General features: G+C 41.2%; 2 protein-coding genes across 3 annotated transcripts in view; one reads left to right on the top strand and one right to left on the bottom strand.

Annotated features, from left to right (window-relative positions):
* LOC145434839 (uncharacterized) overlaps nucleotides 1-19329 on the bottom strand; it is a 249143-nt gene that overhangs the window by 43559 nt on the left and 186255 nt on the right. Inside the window, exon 2 of one of the 2 annotated variants that reach the window (XM_080312071.1) lies at nucleotides 7282-9933. The exons of the other annotated variant lie outside the window; for it this stretch is intronic. Coding sequence (XP_080168197.1) covers nucleotides 7843-9375 — 1533 coding nt within the window. The 5' untranslated portion in view covers nucleotides 9376-9933 and the 3' untranslated portion in view covers nucleotides 7282-7842. Of the gene's footprint in view, nucleotides 1-7281; nucleotides 9934-19329 lie in introns of those variants that run through there. 2 annotated transcript variants of the gene reach the window in all.
* Nucleotides 1-19329, top strand: part of LOC145434849 (uncharacterized) — a 262689-nt gene that overhangs the window by 213771 nt on the left and 29589 nt on the right. The gene's annotated exons all lie outside the window — the stretch shown is intronic.

The following is a 19329-nucleotide window of genomic DNA, read 5'->3' as shown; positions in this document are numbered from 1 at the left end:
GCAAAGATGTGGAATGATTTTTTTGACATCTGTGATAGTACTTCCGGAAAACGAGCCAGAAGAACCCGACTATGGCATCGTTCGCAAACATCAGCGACCCACGCTTATCGTGGCTGCAACACGAATTTTTAAATTATTTTCATACCTGGAAGGAATCCACGTGCTGTACCGAGAAAACTGATTTCATTGCTTCTCTAACTTATCAGGGTATTTGTATGCTGGTACCGTCAATAATAGACTTGGTTAAGTACCTCCTCCAGCACACAACGATAAATGGGTTTGCTTAGCAAGGATTTCGCAAGACTGTCTGGAACGACATTTCAGCATGCAGAGAGCAATCGGTGGGGCTGATGCAATTAACTACGACCAAACTTCTGCAGCTTGGCATCCTTGAATTTCTAGGCCGTGGAGCAGATAATCCGTCTGTGTTGAGCTTCGGATACAACGAACGAATTATATCAATGAAGAAGTCAGTGAAGGGGACATCGTTGAACGGAAAAAATGACGAAGAACCGCTAAAGAAACGTCATAGTTCCTGAACCAATTTTATTAATTTGATAATGAAAACACTCAAAACTTAGGCCTATTCAATTTATGTATACCAAATTCAGTTGTTCATTTTTTTCAACTGCTTCCTGAGACCCTTGTTTGTCCTTGCGATGTAGATGTTTTTTATTCAACTCGTTCCTCAATTTCACGGAATAAGAATGAGCCCGTATACTTTAATAAATTTTAAAAACAATTTTTGAAACACAGATTTGACTAAATTCGTCCAATGTGGGATCTTCAGAGATGAGCTTGGAATATAAATCGACAACTCCAGATAATAACATGAATCGTGCCTTAAACTCATTATCCAGTCTAAGGTGCATAACTAATTATGTGCATAACTAAGTCTAAGGTGGGATCCAATGTGGATCTTCAGAGATGAGCTTGGAATATAAATCGACAACTCCAGATAATAACATGAATCGTGCCTTAAACTCATTATCCAGTCTAAGGTGCATAACTAATTATGTGCATAACCAGTCTAAGGTGCATAACTAATTCTATGCACTTCACAACAGCCCCCCATAGCCGGTCAGCTGAGCCATTAAAATTTCTGTTGCGTTGGTCGGCTAAAGATCCTTTCCTGACTTCACCTTTCAACTTCATAATGACGCGCTTGTCCAACTCAATGGTTGAAGGGTGGTAACACAACTTCCCCAACAAGAATCCAGCAATATATTCAAGTATTTCAACGTCCGTGTCACTGATGTCCTTAACTGCGTTCCTTCCTATATTCTGAGGATTAATAAAACTGCTGAGATCGAGCAACAGATCCGCGGGAGAGACTGACAGCGAATTTGCTCGATTTAAAAGCACTCCATATTTAGAAAAATACGAATTGGGGTCAAACTGTTGAGCATATGCTGATCATATGTCATAGAGAATTGTTGGGGCATATGCTGATCATATGTCATAGAGAATTGTTGAAGGGATTTGAGGTGTTGATTTTCGGCTATAAAATCCTCGACGACAGTTCTCATGGTATCCGCTTCAATAGAAATATTCACAGTGACTATCTCACTATCATCAGATTGCTGACCGCCGCACTTGCTCGACGCGATTAGGCAGTCACGCAGAGAACGAAATTTAGATAGTTGTCAGCCGATGTTATAAAGGAAATGTGTCCAAGTTTCGTTGTCTGCGTGACTGCCTTATCGCGTCGAGCAAGTGCGACGATGAAGACATCGTGCCATGTAACGGGTTAAGCAGCCGCGGCAGCTGGTCTTGTAGAAATTTCAATAAATCGCAGTTCCATTACGGTGGCGTTCTGAAGGAAATGGCTGCGGCCAAAACTTTTTGTTCGTTTTTACCTTCAATTTGAGACCACATCATTTTTAGAGCGCAGTGCCCCTTTAAGATCAAAACAGAACCGGATGATGATGCGACACTGGGAGCCTTTTTGGAGGATCATGCATCGCGAAGATTGCCTGAGAGGACTGCGGAAATTCGCACAGTCGTGAACAATCAAGTCGGCGGCCTCGCGGTTTTCTTAAGGCTGGACAATGGACATTACATCGGAGCCATTTAGCGCCTCTGATGAGCAACATTATAGGGACCACTATCATGTGGATATCCCGAAATATATATGGTGATTATCGCGACAATAACAAATGTGTTTTCAATGCTTGTACCTAATTAGTCAACCTTTTAAAAGCTTCAATACAGACAGGGATTGACAGCGAGTGCGATAGCGGGCGATATCGCCAGCCAGGAGGCGATTTAGCAGGCGAAAATAACGAAGGGGCGATTGCCAGGGTTGTGACCAACCAAGCCAATTTCACTTTTACATCAAGTCGAGTCATTTTCAAGTGTGTTCAGTTTCGAGTTGAAGTCTTGTTAAACCCACTACCCACATTTTATAACTCTGTTACCCACTTTTTATAACTGTTTGGTGACATCGAATGATTCGCATTGATTTTCCTCACTTTTAGCAGTGTCTGGTCGCAATTTCAAGTACCAATTACCGATAGACGAAATCCCAATAGCGTGATTTGATTACTTTACTAGTCTTCAAAATTACAATGAAATGTCGGTCTTGGCCAACTCGAGTCATCAGAAAATCGAGTCATTACATCCCCAGCGATGGCGCGTTGAAACGGCTGTATTTGAGTCAAGTCGGAGAAATGACGAAAAAGGTTGAGAACCACTGGTCTAGAAGAGCATGTAGCCTATATAAGAGGCATGTACAGAACACCGAAAGAATAGTAAGCACACAAATTGAAACTGACAAATCAATTAAGAGGCATGCGTCAGAAGCCCGAGAATCAATAGTGCTAGCTACTATTTCTTAATTGGAACTAATTGCATTTCGACTTGGAATGTGTGGACTCATTGACAGAAGTAGTACGGTAGGCACAGTCTTATATTGCAAGGAAGTGCTACGACGTAAAAAATCTAGTCGGCATCTTTTGAAAGGAACAGTAGGCACAGTATCATGTTGCAAGAAGAGTGATACAAAGTCAAAATCATCTTATCGTCAACTCAAAATGTAGAAATTGACCAAGTGTTGAACTTTGTAATGGAAATTGGTGAGATAGATGCTATACCTTCCCATCACCTATCTATTGCGATAGCTGGCTGCGGAGTGAAACTGCTGCGGTAGTCACTTTATCGTGCAGGCGTTCAAACAGTCGCTTTGCGACGCTGCGTGAAAAAACTAGGATCATCAATGACGTTACGTAAGTGACGAGCTGTCTTATATCCGACTCAAATGCATCCTCTACACACAGGTTGTAAACCCTATGAATAAAAGATTCATAGTACTGCCCACTGAAAATGGCGATTTTGGCATTTTCGAAATTGATGGAAGATGGGTGACGGTTGGCTTCTTTACAGAACGTCAGATAAACATGTTCCACATGAAACATATACTCTTCTGTAGGGTACATTAAACACCCAGCCTTCCTCCCCATATATGAAATAAAGGAGCCGCGCGGTTGGTCGTTGCACAGCAGCTTCACAATGCCGAAACGAAAGCGCTCACGTCCAGTAGGTCCTCGTGCCGTATTCAAAGTGTACCAAGCAATGTACTCAAGAGACTCTCAAATTGCTGAATTGAACCCCCTTTAGTTTCATCTTCTTTGACCGAACCCATCATTATTATAAATTTCATTGCGCCTAAAAGAAACTTTGACTCCTCAATTCTAGATATATTTTCATTGAAGTAGTCCTGTGCGTGAACTGCTTCAGTTGGATAATGCCGTATCACAGTTGCTGATTCCGGTTTCGATACAAATTCGCGCCAAAATCCATCAATCTTCTGCTTTCCAAATTCAGAAAGTGTTAGTGCACTACTGACTTGCTGAATGAAGTCAGCAGTCAGACTAGAATCGAAAAGGATGGCTCTCGTGCTTTTCCTGATTTCGCTAGCTGTTGCTTCATTTCCTCCACCGTCCTCCATGTCATTGTACAACATATCTTGGATCACATCGTCAGTCAGAAGTGATTCCCAATCAAATTCGCCTACCTCAGCGATGTCTTAAAATTTACAACGATATCCACAATTATTCGAATCCCTGTAGAGACTGAGAGCAGAGATGAGCGGATTTGAAATTTCTATGTCCTAATCCAATCCAAATCCGACAAAATTTCACAAATCCGGTTTCTTCAAATCCTAATCCATGCTCATCTCTGGTAGAGAGGATAAAACAACAATTCTCATGTACCGTATAGACGATTTCCAGCGCTCTGGCGCCAGTAGTGTATGACTGGCCAAGATTAGAACCAGCCACATTTTGCTCCCCTGACGAGGTTATTCGCCGACGTTTCTGAATACCGCGCCATTGAAATGTAAGGAAGCCGCGTATATATAAGGTGATTTAATATTAGTTTATGCTAATATCTTGTATGAAGTTCAGCTTGGAACTGTAAAGAACGTAGTTCTTGGCTTCTTATTGTCGCGAACAGATGCTTAGCTACCGGTGTAGCCCACGCATATTCAACAGTTTTTACGTTTGTGGACATTGAAACGTTTGCACTGAAATTCACTTGATCTGGAAATAATAGATTATTAGCAATGTCCCCTCTAAGCTTCGCACGTTCGCAGTGCTTACATGGTCTCTGCGCACAGAAAATTCAAGTTGCGCACAAAAAATCTGAAGTGAGGACCATTTTTTAGTCGTTACGCACTGTTGTCCAAGGCTCTGCGCAGTAAGTTGGTGAGTGTGCGCAGACTCGTCAAAAATTAGAGGGAACATTGATTATTAGGCTACAAAATGTTTGTAGAATACATGGATTTCAGTATTCTCATTTTCTCAGACACAGTACCGGTACATATTAATTTACTGTGTTCGTTTATTGGCATTAATGCTGCATGAAACTTATTTGGAGATGATTGCCTATCTTGATGTAGCATACCCAAACCGGCATAACAATATTGACTCCTATATGCTCATTCAATCTTTAGTTTGCAAAGATGAAGACATGCATGATTGCAGGTTGCAGCCAAGTGCCTGACAGTCAGCATTCAATGAAGCTCCATCGCATCGCAAGGCATCTCATTTTAGTAGTGAAACTATCGAATGTAAACAGTCTCTCATGACTCTCCCGGTACAATAACAGCTGAATCCATCGACAATGGCGAACTCGAACTGAAGGACGTACATTTCACGACATGATGATCTTACTGGTCCAATAATTGATTTTCGAGCGTAAAATTGACCTGACGAACACTCTGATGAACCCAGGGGATGCTCGAAAACCCCAGATCTGGGTGGAAAAACCCAGGGGTGGCCTGTCTCACTAGCTGAAACAGCTTCGGCGATGGTAACTGCATTTAATCGAGACAGAATCAGCTGATATGAATGGGTGGGGTATCTTGGCTTGACGTGCGACGGCGGAGATACTGCCAAGACTGAGAGTCTTAGAAAACCACTTTGGGATTCCCACAAGATTAAGAGATGTCTTTCAGATAGTACTGCTATGAAAACTGTTGTCAGGTATCGTACGCAGCTCATACTGTAGAACAGGGGTTCTCAACCCGCGATGCGGCCCGCAGACGATTATTTTGCGGCCCGCGACATCTTTCATTATAAACACAATTATTGCTGACACGGTATTGTAACAAATTCATTTAGATACTTGGCTTTTTTATCGCACCGTCCCCGTTTCGTTTGATTATTAATTTTTGAATGCAGTGGTTTTCAAATGGGGCGGCGCGCCCTTTAGGAGCGTGAAAGCATCTGAAAGGGGTGCGGTCAACTGAAAAAAATTTCGCGCTGGGCGCCATTTGTCTTCAGTTCATAGTTGTTTCTCTGTGTATAGTCCGAACTCCGAATTTCATATTTGAGAATTCTCTCATCAACAGTCATAACCTTCCATGCCATCAAACTAGCCGTTTGTAGCATTCTGGTTGCATTTTGTTATATGACGACAAGGGAGCAAGAAATTATTCTCTATAAAAAAGGGGGGGTGTCAGAAAAAGTTTGAGAAACAGCACTGCTTTAATGTGCTCTCGTTTCTTGATATATGCTCGACTTCAGATTTTTATTGTTTTGAATCGGTATTCTGCTGGACTCTGGTTCAAGAGAGTCCCGCTGCGGAGCTGGCCTGCAATTTTAAAGAGTGTTTGACTCACTGCGAACGGTTGTTGAGATTGCCGACAACGTTACAGACGCATCGTTCAAAATTACTTGGAATATCGCTAAATCCTAGAAATCTGCTACAGAATTTGCGATTTCAATAAGACCTTAACATACTGTGTGAATATTTGCTGTTTCCAGAACTTACCAGCAAAGAAAAATTTCGAAGATACAGTCGTCTGATTTAATCGTGTCCAGACGAGTTACTTCAATGTCAGTCGATCGCATGTTCTGAAACACGTTGCCGCATAGACTGCTTTAACCCAACCTCGGACAAATCCACCGACATTGCATAACTAACTATCTGGTTGAATTTTATCATAGTGGACATATATGCAGAGGAAATGCTGGCTGGGCAAACGTGGTGAGGGGGCCAGCGAAAAATATCAACTTGACAAAGCTAACTCTGTAACTGTTGATGTAGGGCCCCATGCATGGAAGGAATGGAGAATGGTTGATTGGTTTGTTCAGAAATGGCCAGAACGCCAGACTTTCTCTCATACCACTCAGAGCTCAATGTGATAATGGCCTCTGTAACGCAAAATTTATCATAATTTTATAATTGCTCACTGAAGCATTGAAACAGAGCGTTCGGTTCTCTGGTGGAAGGGTTTTAAGTTGCTTATACCCACTTGGCAATGAATGCAATGCACGCTCCATGAAGGGATTTAATTACGCAGCAAGAAGATACATATTCTCACAAGCAGCAGCTGCAAACTTACGAACACCGTCCATTGATGCTTTATAATGCATAAAAATGTACTAAATGCCCGTATACGAGTGGGAAATAGGCTGCAGTAGCCTAAATTTAATTGTAGTCCACAACTACACGGTAATATTGTTCTGCGGCCCGTAGCGTCTTTTGCTGTTAAAATGCGGCCCGTTACAAGAGAAGTTGAGAACCCCTGCTGTAGAATAAAATGATATTCATGATCCCGATATTCTTTGTTGTATTTGTATTCCTTCAATAAAATACTAGTTCTTTTGTGGTAAACTATGTGTGACTTATTTCATCTCGATGTTGCCTTGAGACTGGTATTGAGTTGGCGAACCCTGCTGTACAAACTGGTTGGATCTGTCTCTATGAGTATATAGAAAAATGTCCACGGCAACACACAATCTGTCAGAGATTCTCTTCACTCGTGTACAATTATGCATTTATTAGTGAGTTTTCTGCAAACGCCTTATCGAGTTCATTGGTCCACGTGAAAGAAGATTTCGGGCTAAGTAAGCTCTTGAAAGGTGCCATCATGTCGGTAAGTTTGCCATAATGGGAGACTTGGTTCACAAGTCCAAACCACGACCGTATGTCTGACAGCTTCTGTGGCCTTGGGAAACAGGCGATGGATTCCAAATATTTTGGAAGTGGACGTACGTCGTCTGCCGTAATCTCGAATCCTGCAAATTCAATATGCTTACATGCAAATTGAAATTTTGAAGGGTTAAGAATGATGCCATTGCGTCCCATCAGTTCGAGATAATGAATCATTCTCCACCAATGTTCAGACAGACTGTCATCCCATAACACTGTGTCGTCGACGCACTTTGTCTTTCTAGGCACATCAGCGATTATCCGATCATATCGATGAGTGTATCCATCCCCGCTTGCTATGAAACCTTGTGGGGCCACTCGATATCTATATCTGCCAAATTCAGTGATGAACGTGAGTAAGTGGCGATCATCTTCTCTGACAGGTACCGAATGGTAGCCATTCTAGGCGTCAGTAACCGATCTGAAAGTATCGGGTGGGATGGAACGGGCCTGAGGAAATGGTGGAACGATGTGGTGCGTGTCCCGGGAGCAATGACGGTTGAGGGATTGGAAGTCGATTACTCTGCGAGGACTTCCATCGCTTTTACGAACCCATATTGCTCGATGACACCACTTTGTCGGCGTATTAGGTTCAACTTTTTCAATGACACCAAGACGCACGTCATCATCCAATTGTTTCTTAACTGCATCACGCCAGTGAATTGGCACTTGAGAAGGTGTGTGGACTGCTGCTGGCTTTGCATCTGGATCAACATGAATGGATATGGGTGTTCCAGACATAGAAGGCAACGTTTGATGTTTGCACTTGTTGAATGTTGACGAACTAAATCGCAGTAGAAGCCATTGTTTCATCTTTTCATTATTTTCCACACATGGCGTGAATGGGAGCTCAGTGGGCGAACTAGGAGGCAACGAGCGTTTTAGGCATTCACACGAGCGTTGATTACTATCGGTGTTTGAATATTCCGTTGTGGAGGCCGGAGCAGTTATTGCGGCAGCGCCGACTGTAGGAAAATCCGGGCCAATAATATGCAATTGCTCCGTCGCACCTCTGCTCATGTAGAACAAATCAGTCGAGTCTGTTACATAAACCATCTTGGCTGTTGCTATGCGATGTCCGTTGCGCATTTTACCAGACATTCGAAGGAATACTGCACCCAGAATATTTATGCCCTCTTCGTTAGCAGCAAGCATACGTTTAGTTACGGGTAATAGCCAGTTCTCAGTAAGCCCACATGCTAATAACATTGTTAGGCCCATCAAAGACGATTGGGCACCACTGTCCGCAACACCGTTTACTGCCCTAGACGACATTTGTGGACATGGGATATTGAATTGATCATAATCTCGAGTATCAGTCCATACCTGCAATTCCACAGTCGGTTGCGGTTTCGATTCCTTTGCTAACCACCCCTTTGTTCCATCGAAGATGTAGTGCTTGAACGACGACTGATGTCCACGCGGAGTAACATTACGCGTTGTCGATGCATGGTCATTATGGCGGTCAAGTGTTGAAAGAGATGCCATATGTCCAGACGGGCTAGATGCAGATGATACTTTTCTCTCTGTTTTCCAGCATTCTGAGCATTGTACGAATTCTTTCAAAAATTTCTTCCCGAAACGTCCCTTATTGTACTTGAATTTCTTAATTTTCTTGCCACAAGAACGGCATGGTATCATGACATCAAGCTTGGCCGATGGCGGTGCATCTTGGGCTTTTGGCACATTAGACGCGACAGTTCCGGTGTTATCGAATGATCCGAAACTCTGGCTACTAACAGAGATAGCACGAGACGCCATTTCTTTCGTTTCAATCACTTTAATAGTCTCTGGCAGAGTCCTGTCGTCCAGGTCAGGTAAACTGAGGATATCTCGCCGAATATCTTCATCTGCTATGCCTGATATCACAACATGTTTGACGATGTCATCAGAATAGTTGACTATCTGATCACAGTCTTGTCGCGTGCAATTCATAGCAAATGTGCAGGTACGAGCTATTCCGTGGACCTGAGCAGCAAACGACCGAATAGGGAATAGGTTGATCACGATCCTGGCGACAACAGAATAGATTGGCCTTGCGAACACTTGCTGCTATATTCATAACAGCCAAGGCCTTGATGGTAGCCAGAAGTTCGTCCTCACTTATCCGAGACACATCATCAACTTGTTTGAAAAGGTCTGTTTGTAACGCAGATTCGCAGCATTGCCAGAGCTGATTAGTGATTTGATCTGCCGGCATATTCGTGCCCCCTTTAAATAATTCCCATTTGCGAAGGAATACATGCCAATCCTCAGCAGTCGTATCTCGAGAGACGTGCGACACTGTCATTATGTTGTGTGGCCGTCTGATGTACCATAGCATGAATGTTCAACTCTGCAGCAGCGATGGCAGCTTCAGTATCAGCAGTCTGGAATCCGCAATTCGGAAGAGGGCATTGACCGACAGGCATATCCGTTATCCAGGTGTATGAAATTTAATCATGTACAATTATGCATTTATTAGTGAGTTTTATACTCCAATAAATGATTAAGCTGTAAATAAAGCAACGAAAGACTTAACCGAAACTTGCACTTGTCACTACCTTCAACTCCAGTGAGTAGACACAAAAGTCTTTGTCAGCATGAACTAAAGTCATGCGTGACGGTATGAGCCATAACCATACAACTCGGTGTTGCTCGACTGAAATCTTTTGCCACGGATATTTAGATAGGACAGAGCCATATCTCGTATTCTGTCTGCAGCAATGCGTTAACCTGATGTTATTATCGTGGAATTGTCTTCCATATACTTTTGTATTCCGAGAGCTCTAGTAATGTAATTCACTGACTGAGACAAGCCTGATATCACTATCGTGGAAATGTCTTTCACAGACTCTTATATTCTCTGAGTGATCTAGAAATGTAAATCACAAGCTACAGACATATTGACAATTTATTGCTTCGTCAAAAATAAACAAATTTGACTGAAAATCATGAAATCACATGTAAAGGTCTTATACTACTCGTCGCAACTATTGCAGTGGACTAATACAGTGCACTCATTTTTACAGAGGATATAGCTCAGTGGAGGTAACAGAAGAAGAAACACAAATAGGAGTCGAGGCAATAATAATATGCAGATTGTCATATTAATATGATGTTTATGAGAGAAGTAGATGGAAATGAATGTTATAAATAACAAGTTTCTCACAAATATGCCAGTGTTACACAAACCTTAAATAAAATCCTTTCCATAGTAACCTCTCCTATGTTCCAACGTAATACAATCTTTCTTATAGCTTCTTGTCCTTTGCGATGGAAGCTACCGGTACCATTCACCATTCTCTCATTACTGCATAATGCACATAGGGACGCAACAATGAAGGTGTGAGACACCATTCGGCTTCGTTTTTACATGATATATGCAGGCACCGGCACATATAGATCCACAACTATAATGACCTACGTTACGACCCTTCAAAAGTGACGGAGTATCAAAACCGCCGATCCGACATCTGGCCAGCCTTTCGTAACAATGGCGCCACCCATGCGCAGCCAGTGGAAATCGTCTATAGCCATATTTGACGGCTTTAAAATTGTATTATTCACTTGCCCATCTCTCCAGCACTGATTATGTAGCATCAACCCAATACAATGGTTAGTAACCACACGGAGTAGCTACTCGCTAAACTAACCTCATGGATAGATATTCCTATTCAAATGCAGAAAGTAACATCTTCCTCCACAAGCGCCCAGCAAAACAAATCGAGCTGCGTAGACAGTCATCAGAGCGCGAAATCACGTGACGCCCGTTAGTGTCGCATCCACGGTTTACCTTAGTTATCTATACTCCGAATACCCCCTGAGAACAAAATTGCACGGTAGCGTCGCTATAATAATTGCTATCGCGTGCCTTCACAATGTAGCAGTTTTCTGAAGCAACCATTACCAGAAGACGACGACCCACTAGAGCCAAGCATTTATGATGTTGAGATTGCAAGTACGCCACTGCAAAACGACACCTTGTCCGGAAGACCAGTCAGAAATTCTTTTGTGGAGAGCTATTTTGGAGTAGTCTCACTGTCGTTTCGTTATAATTCTGAATGATTATTAATATATATTAATAATATTACTGGTACTATAGCAATATTTATTTTGATTGTTTTAGTTTACACCATTTACGGTGGGTAAACTAGTATGTGCAGTCCATGCTATACCTACTGCCGACCCTAGTTGATATATGAGGTAACGAAGTTAAAAAATAAATAATCTATTATTGTATATATGTATATATGAAAAATAAAACAAAAACTGCAGAGCTTGTTGCGTTAGGATGCTCTCTTCCTTCCTCGACTTGCTCTCCCGTTCTCTTATTTTTTGCCGTCTGCTTCATGGCCTTGATCTTTCCTTGCAAATACTCATCTCGAAGAAGGAGATTGATTAATTGACGCTTCCCTTGATGCTTCCATAACCTGACTTGATTTTGATGTATGGATTTATTTTACATATCAATCCGTTAAGTGCAAGAGATGGATCAACATGTGGGCGAAACAGGCAAACTGCTTACAAGAGCCATAGCCGATTCCAGCTGGACAGTGGACAGGCTCGCCGTTTGTAATAGTACCCAATTTGCAGTCGACGAGAAGACTCATGGAGTATGAAATCTACAACAAATGACATCCCAGCTATAACGATGATATTATTTGGGAAACGACTGAATCTTAATAAGTCTCAACACCTTCTTTTTCATCGTAGCTCCAACTGTACAAGTACGGAATCTGTGGACTGATCACCGATACTATAACTGGCTGCGAGGACTCTTTCGATCGGAACAAATTACAGCGATTGTCCTGACCCAATCTGTAGTCGCTACCTACCGCCGACAGTCGTAACAAAATTTAGCTCAATGCACAAAAACGTAAGGATTTGTCTTCATATTTCAAGATAATATAAATATATTTTCCGAAACCAGATATTAGCCACTCAATGGAAAAGTGTTTCTTTACTGGCCAAGACATGATGTACTCCCTGAAATCATTATCCCGGTCACACGCTTGCAATCTTTAAAATATAATTGAATGTGATCCGAGTAATGTAGAATCTTCGAAGAAAATAGATTCAAACCGTTCAATAAGATCGAACTTTCTTCCCCTTGTTGAATCTCCCCTTGCGCTCAGTCCTTGCTTAAGTTGACACACACTTAAATTACCATAAACCGATATCCAGGTAATATAAACAATTGCTATTAGATTTATCATTACAAAAATTGCAAGTAGGCACTATACACTATATTTTCACTGATTCAAATATTGGAATATTGTAACAACAATCGGATAGATGAAGTGTGGAGACAAAGTTTTATCATAAATCAGATGCTAAACGCCAAAAACGCGCACGCGTAAATTAGTCTGAAATACTTGGCTTAACTATAGAGACTGTAGGATGGAGTGCAAACTCACAAACTGTGTTTGTTTGTTTGTTTATGTATTCATCCGCATCATCGACATTATCTTAGACTGTGCCTTCCGAAAGCATTATTATATAGAGCATATTGCACATTTATCGTTCAGGAGCAACATGTCTAAAAACATCAAAACACACCCAAATTACAGTATAATATGTAAAAAGTTCATCGAATAATTTGCAGACGTTTTTAATGACTTACAAATGCCTTCACAATGATCACGCTCGACTTTGATGTGCATTCTGGCATTGTTCGCGTAAGAACAACAACAGTCTTTGCCAATCGTTCATGTTCTCTGCTTCCAATTCGAAGAGGTGATGAAAAAAAGAAGAGATGAGAAATATTGCTGGTTTCGCTACAATTCATCATCACTGTGGTTACCAGTATGTCTTGATGTAGATTCTCTTACATAGTAACACAAACTTCGCCAGCTATGCGATCAACAGTTTCCTTATTGGAGTAGGCCTACTGTTTGTTGAACTTGGTTTTGATGTCATATTTTCCACACGTGTTGCAGTTTGATGAGTCGTCTCATACTGAAAACAGCCGACTAGTCAAACCCAAAAATATATCCATCTTCGACTGACATATGAACTGACGTATTACTTCACAGTCTGGAGCTCTTGTATAGCAGTAATTAGTTGCTAGCTGATCCTAGCAACTAACAGGACAAGATGATCCTAGCAACTAACAGGACATGATCTTTGGTATATTTAGTGAAATCTTGTACTCCATGACAAAGTTTTATTTATACCTTGCAAGTAATCTGCAAATCACGTCTGAACTTCCAACTTTTAATTTCATCGGTTTCTACACTAAAAGATACCTAAATACAGTCCTCGAAATAACTTTCACAAATCGAGGCACCACTGAAACTCAACTCATGGAAGTGAAATGTGAGAAACAATTATAGGTAAGGCAACTTATATTTCCTTATGAAGCAGAATTTTCATGTTGTCTCCTTTGATCGAGTCACGGAGTCACGGAGTATCAAAAGTATATTTGTGAGATCAGCATGATGTTTCCTATCCTTCTCATCCCTTATATATGCCGGCCTTCGTACTTAAGCGGGACCTGGCCGGCATTTTTACGTACTTATCACATCAAATCCTACTCTTCCAGTGTTTTGAACCAATAATAAATGAATAAGTTCCGATAGTCTCAGCACCATTTTTTTAGGATGGAAGTAGTATTTACCTCGTTTTCATGCTGGTACAGAATTGAATTGACAATTCTATGGTATTCCTGACTAGTTGATGCAATGAGATATTTCTCTCTGATATTGGTGTTGACCACCACAAATAGAAAGCGTGTTACTCTGTCATTGGTCAACCCCCACCTTTTACCATTTTCAAGAATACAAGCTAAATGACGACGCATTAACTGATAGATGTAATTCAATCAAATTCATTCAATCAAATTCAAGAACAACTCAAAATCAACAATAGTAAAATAATATGATCAACAAACAAACTAATTATCAAGAGAATCAATTTCTCCTTCAACTGCTGTTCTATAGGATCTATTTTAATCCTAAGATGCAGTTCAGCTTGGCGCATACTCTCTTCACGTTTATTTCCTTGCTCGAGGTTTGCAATCTGGCACTGTAGTATTTTTTGTTTGTTTTATCGTTGTGCCTCTTCGCGAATGTCTGGGACGATCATCGATCATCTGTAACATGAAAGTATTTCAATAAGCTGTTATTGCAGCCGCCGAATCAATCCAATCACTTGTTTGACTGAGATGACTTGCGGTATTGTACTCTGAAGTTCGAGGCTCACCAGTCTGTCCAGCAAGACAACTAACTATCAGACATTTCCTCAGTTTGATTAAACTGGCCATCAGACAACAATGGTGCAATAGCTTACCGTATCAGAATGATAACTTTGTAATAACAAAGATGAATCGAAGAATGGGAAATTATTCCAGGACTCCATACATGTATCTCACCTGCGGTCAAACGGGCATAATAAAAAAAAAAACAATAACTACGAAATGCAGTCTCGCCCCTGTCACGTGACACACGATTAGTTAAAATTACAAAATGTTTAGGTGAGCTTGCGGCGCGTTCAACGGTACATGAGCGACTTCACAGTTGAACCAGCACGGGTAGTTTTATGGATCTGAGGTTTATCAATCGCAGATTTAATAACATACTTTTGAGCTTCTGAGCCACCATAAAATTGAAAACTGACTACAGTAGCTCATACTGAACAAGGTCCTAATCTAGTAAGTCGTTTTTTGAATCGGTGAATGTGTTTTGGAGATAGGGAGGGGGGGTCGCATCGGTTCTGTGGTAATGGGTGAGTTGAGTTGCTATAATTCCGGTGTAGGTGTGGGAGGGGTGATTGAAGTCAAAGGGGATGTTTGAAGAAGGTATTGTAACCAATCAATCCCTTGGTGAGAGTCCTATGGTCGAAACGAAGGGCGAGGTCAAAGAAAATGGGGGCAACACCCTGAAGTCACTTTTGATTGAAGTTTTAGGTCATTTGTCAGGGTTGAGGAAGGCCTTTTTTGATTTGAAAAAAAAAGTCATTTTCACTCCACCCTAACCGTCATACACCGGATCAAATTGGAACTCATATTTGCAGTGAGGAGCACCATTAATAAATTTATGGACTAGCTTACCATGTTAATACTTTTTTCTGAATCTGTCTTTTTAGTGTTTTATCTGCGGTCATTTGATCGAAAACTTTTTTTCCATCCCATTTTCATGGTGGCCAATTACAACAACAAAGGCATTCACACTTGCGTCCATGTTCTTGTTCATGGAAGCTGTCACGGTATGTGAGGAATGGAATGTTCAGATCCATGAAGTTGTGGCTGATGGTGTATCAACCAATCGTAATTTCTTCTCGATTATTCACGGAGCTGTTTCGACCCCTAATTATCAAAATTTCTATGCACCTCAACCAACCCGACCCGATGAACCTATTCTGATATGCTCAGACACCAGTCACCTTTTGAAGGTAATCAGCGGGACTGTGCTTTCTGTGAACACACCTTTATCTGAGAGTGGATTCTAAAACTGTTTTCACAGACAGCAAGAAATTCATTATTTTCTTCCAAGCCAGGAGGTACAAAGTACATGTGTAAAGATGATCAGGACATTCTGTGGACCTCAAGATCTGTTCAGTACTTCAGCGAGAGAATCGAGAGCGAGACAGCCGTCTTCCCACACAATTGTGGATGAAATCTAGGTCAGTTTACCACAGCTCCATCAGCCTAAATCATCATAATCGACATAACGAAATAATTGATTCACTTCAAACACAAATGTTTGTTAAGGTACGATGATTTTTGGAGGCGGTTCATGTGTGAAAACAACGACGACGATTGGATGAACAGCTTCCGAATGAGGCGAGTGACATTTGAATCAGTCGTGGACGAATTTCATGACGATATAAAGCCACGTATGGAACCTATATTCAGGGTGCGTAGTCGTTTTTTGCTTTCACAGGTGAAGATTCTGTACGGAAGCCAGTCGACACGTCAAAAAGAATTGCAATAGTGATATTTAAGTTGGGTTCTACAGCAGAATACAGAACAGTTGGTCATTTATTCGGCGTAGGTTCTACAGCAGAATACAGAACAGTTGGTCATTTATTCGGCTGAAGTGACAGCGCCGTCCACAACTTTGTGAAAAGGTTTAAATCGACTATTGCAATACCTGCTGGTGCTACGAGAGCAATACTGCAACCTTACTATATTGATTGCAGATTTTGCGAAGCAGCTTCAGCAAAAGCATCGAAATTTATTTGTATGCCATCAAGGTAAGAGAAGAAAATATAAGTCGACGAATATTTGAGACTCATCATTTTCCACAGGTTATACCAATACTTTACTTTGAGTGTTGACTGTTCTAATCTGCCCGGTTGACAAATAGGCCTACATCAACTTAGGTATTTGGTTGCATTGATGGCTCGCACATACCAGTCACAGCTCCAGCTATATTGGCAGAAAGGATTATACCAACAGGAAATGTTGGGAGTCTATAATACTTCAAGCAGTTGTGGACGACGACAAGTACTGGTACGGCGCGTAGCGGAATATGGTTTAATTTTTGGACTATGGATCAATTCCAACCTTCTCTCTCAGTTTCAGGGATATAAGTGTCAAAATGCCAGGGTCATGTCACGATGCCACAGTTCTGCGAGCTTCCAACTTGTGGCGATACTCGCACCTACTTCCTCAGGTGAAGATAACCTTCGGGATGTCATTTGAGTAGTGCGAGGATAATTAGGAAATATCAAATTTTAAGAATTCAAAGAGGATTGAAGGGTTCGATATTCCTCCGGTTTTGTTGGTGATCGATCATACGCGCTGGGTAAACGGCTCATGAAACCATATGTCGGCTTTGCTCTTCAGCCAAGATACGAGTCTTTCAATTTTTAGCGTAGCTCAGTCCGCATTATTGTGAAAAACTCATTCGCGCGATTCAAAGAACAGTGGAGGATTCTTGCAAAAAAGATCGACACAAGCGTCGTGATGGTTACTGACATCATTGCCGCATGCTGTGTATTGCACAATATATGCGAGACTGCCAAAGAAGTTGTTGCACAATGTGAGCATGCACAACCACCTGTAAGTGCTCCGCAAGCTCAACATACTGACAATGACGATGTTAGCACGGTTTCGACGGAAGGCAGTGAAATCCGTGAAGCTATTGTCCGTTTTCTTGAAAACAACTATCCACTTCGCCATTCTGAGCGATATTAACTACTCCTATAAGATTTTTCTTTGCTGTTCTATGTTTCGTAACATTTTGGTTTACTCAAAATATTAAGAAACTGAATTCTAACAGTTGTAAAAGAATTATTCGAACATTTCTTTGAGGAGTTCGCGGTCTTTCTCCCCTTCCTCTCGTATTGCCTGCACCACGTCATCAATATCTGAAATCGAAGGATTATATATGATTATCTTACGCCAAAGCAATAAACCGAATATTAGGGAGATCTATACCGCTATGCCTTTTCCGCTTTCCTCTTCTTTCTACTCTTTCTTCATCCGAAACGGAGTCATCCAGCACGCATACAACAGTCGGCGTTGACAGGGTCGCCTCATTAAGAAGATGCGTCACCATCATCATCACTATGATCTTTGCTTGATGGGCTCTGAAAGTTATCTACTCTGCTTTGCAATGCCTGTAGAAAGAATTGAATATGACTAGTTACAAACCGCACTCTCTGACTATTAAGCTTCTCGGCATTTATCTTACCACACGTTCGAGGCCGGGAGCCAAGCAATTCATTCATTTTCAAGTAATGCGGCCACGTGAGCTGCTTAGCGCCCATTCCGACGCATATTTCGGGGCGGAAGTACTAGTTGGATGTTGCTGTAACAGGGTAACTCTAACAACTAATATGTACATCAGAGGCAGAAATTGATCGTAAACACAGCATCAGTATTCAACAAAGTAACGTGAAGAATGAAATCGATCCGTCCCATGTGATTTCATCAACGTTCCAAAATTACAATTTACCAATTCAAAAAAGCACAAATGTAACTATCATCAATAAATACATTTTATGTTCGAAATGATGCTGTCAAACGCAGTCGAAATATCGTCCATCAGCTGGTTACCATGCAATTTATAGTTCAAATCCTGCTGTAAAATTCATTTTCAAATTTTTAAACGATTTCAACAATGTAAAGGTTTGTTGCAACATTGACTCGACCAGTGGCGGCATCTTGCCATATTTTGCAAAGAATCACTGAAAAATTTATTACGGACACCGAAACTGTGCCGTGGGATAGAATGTGTATGTAATATTGATGTGATTTGGAAGCAGGTAAGAAAAATTGCCACCAACTGCGAAATTCAACAATCGTTTGAGCTCCAAGGGGGGGCTGGTGTCAAAAAAGGTTGAGAACCACTGTCTAAGACTGAATCTCATCAGTAGCGAACGTCAGTAATGCAGTGAATCAAATTCAAAATGAAGGAAATATTTTGTCTGCGTGACGTAATAACGAAAACAAACGACTAGTATACAGGGTGATGTATCAACATTACACAATTGTGGACCGCCTGTTTTATCTTATAATAGGTTCTTTTCATCGCCTTCCATTTATCGCGACATGACGTCCTATAATGATAGAACAGTATATAAGACCAAGACTGCAACGAACGAAAAAGGGCTATTATTTGCCACCTCCTGAATACCTCGACTTTTTAATTACTCCGAGGCATTGCTGAATAGTTTTCGGTTCCTCTACCGCCTTTTGTCTATTTCGTCAATCAATTGACGCTCGCGGATAATCGCTATCATTGTTTCTGCCTCCTGTTCCGACCAGGTAATGTATTGTTTTTTTCGACATTGTCTACTTTATATATGACATTATCGTCTTGTCTACTTTATATATGACATTATCGTCTATCAATTAATGTATATCCCAAGATCTGATGTGTCCATGGACCATGTGTATAGTAAATGCATAGTGGGTGTGTTTGTGTATGTGGGCGGTGCCTTGTTGTCATTAATCGT

Source organism: Botryllus schlosseri, chromosome 3, assembly GCF_051294905.1.
Source record: "Botryllus schlosseri isolate E-star chromosome 3, Bs_hap1, whole genome shotgun sequence".
NCBI lineage: Eukaryota > Metazoa > Chordata > Ascidiacea > Stolidobranchia > Styelidae > Botryllus > Botryllus schlosseri.
Note: the sequence above shows the minus strand (reverse complement) of the source record. Positions and strands in the feature narration are given on the sequence as shown.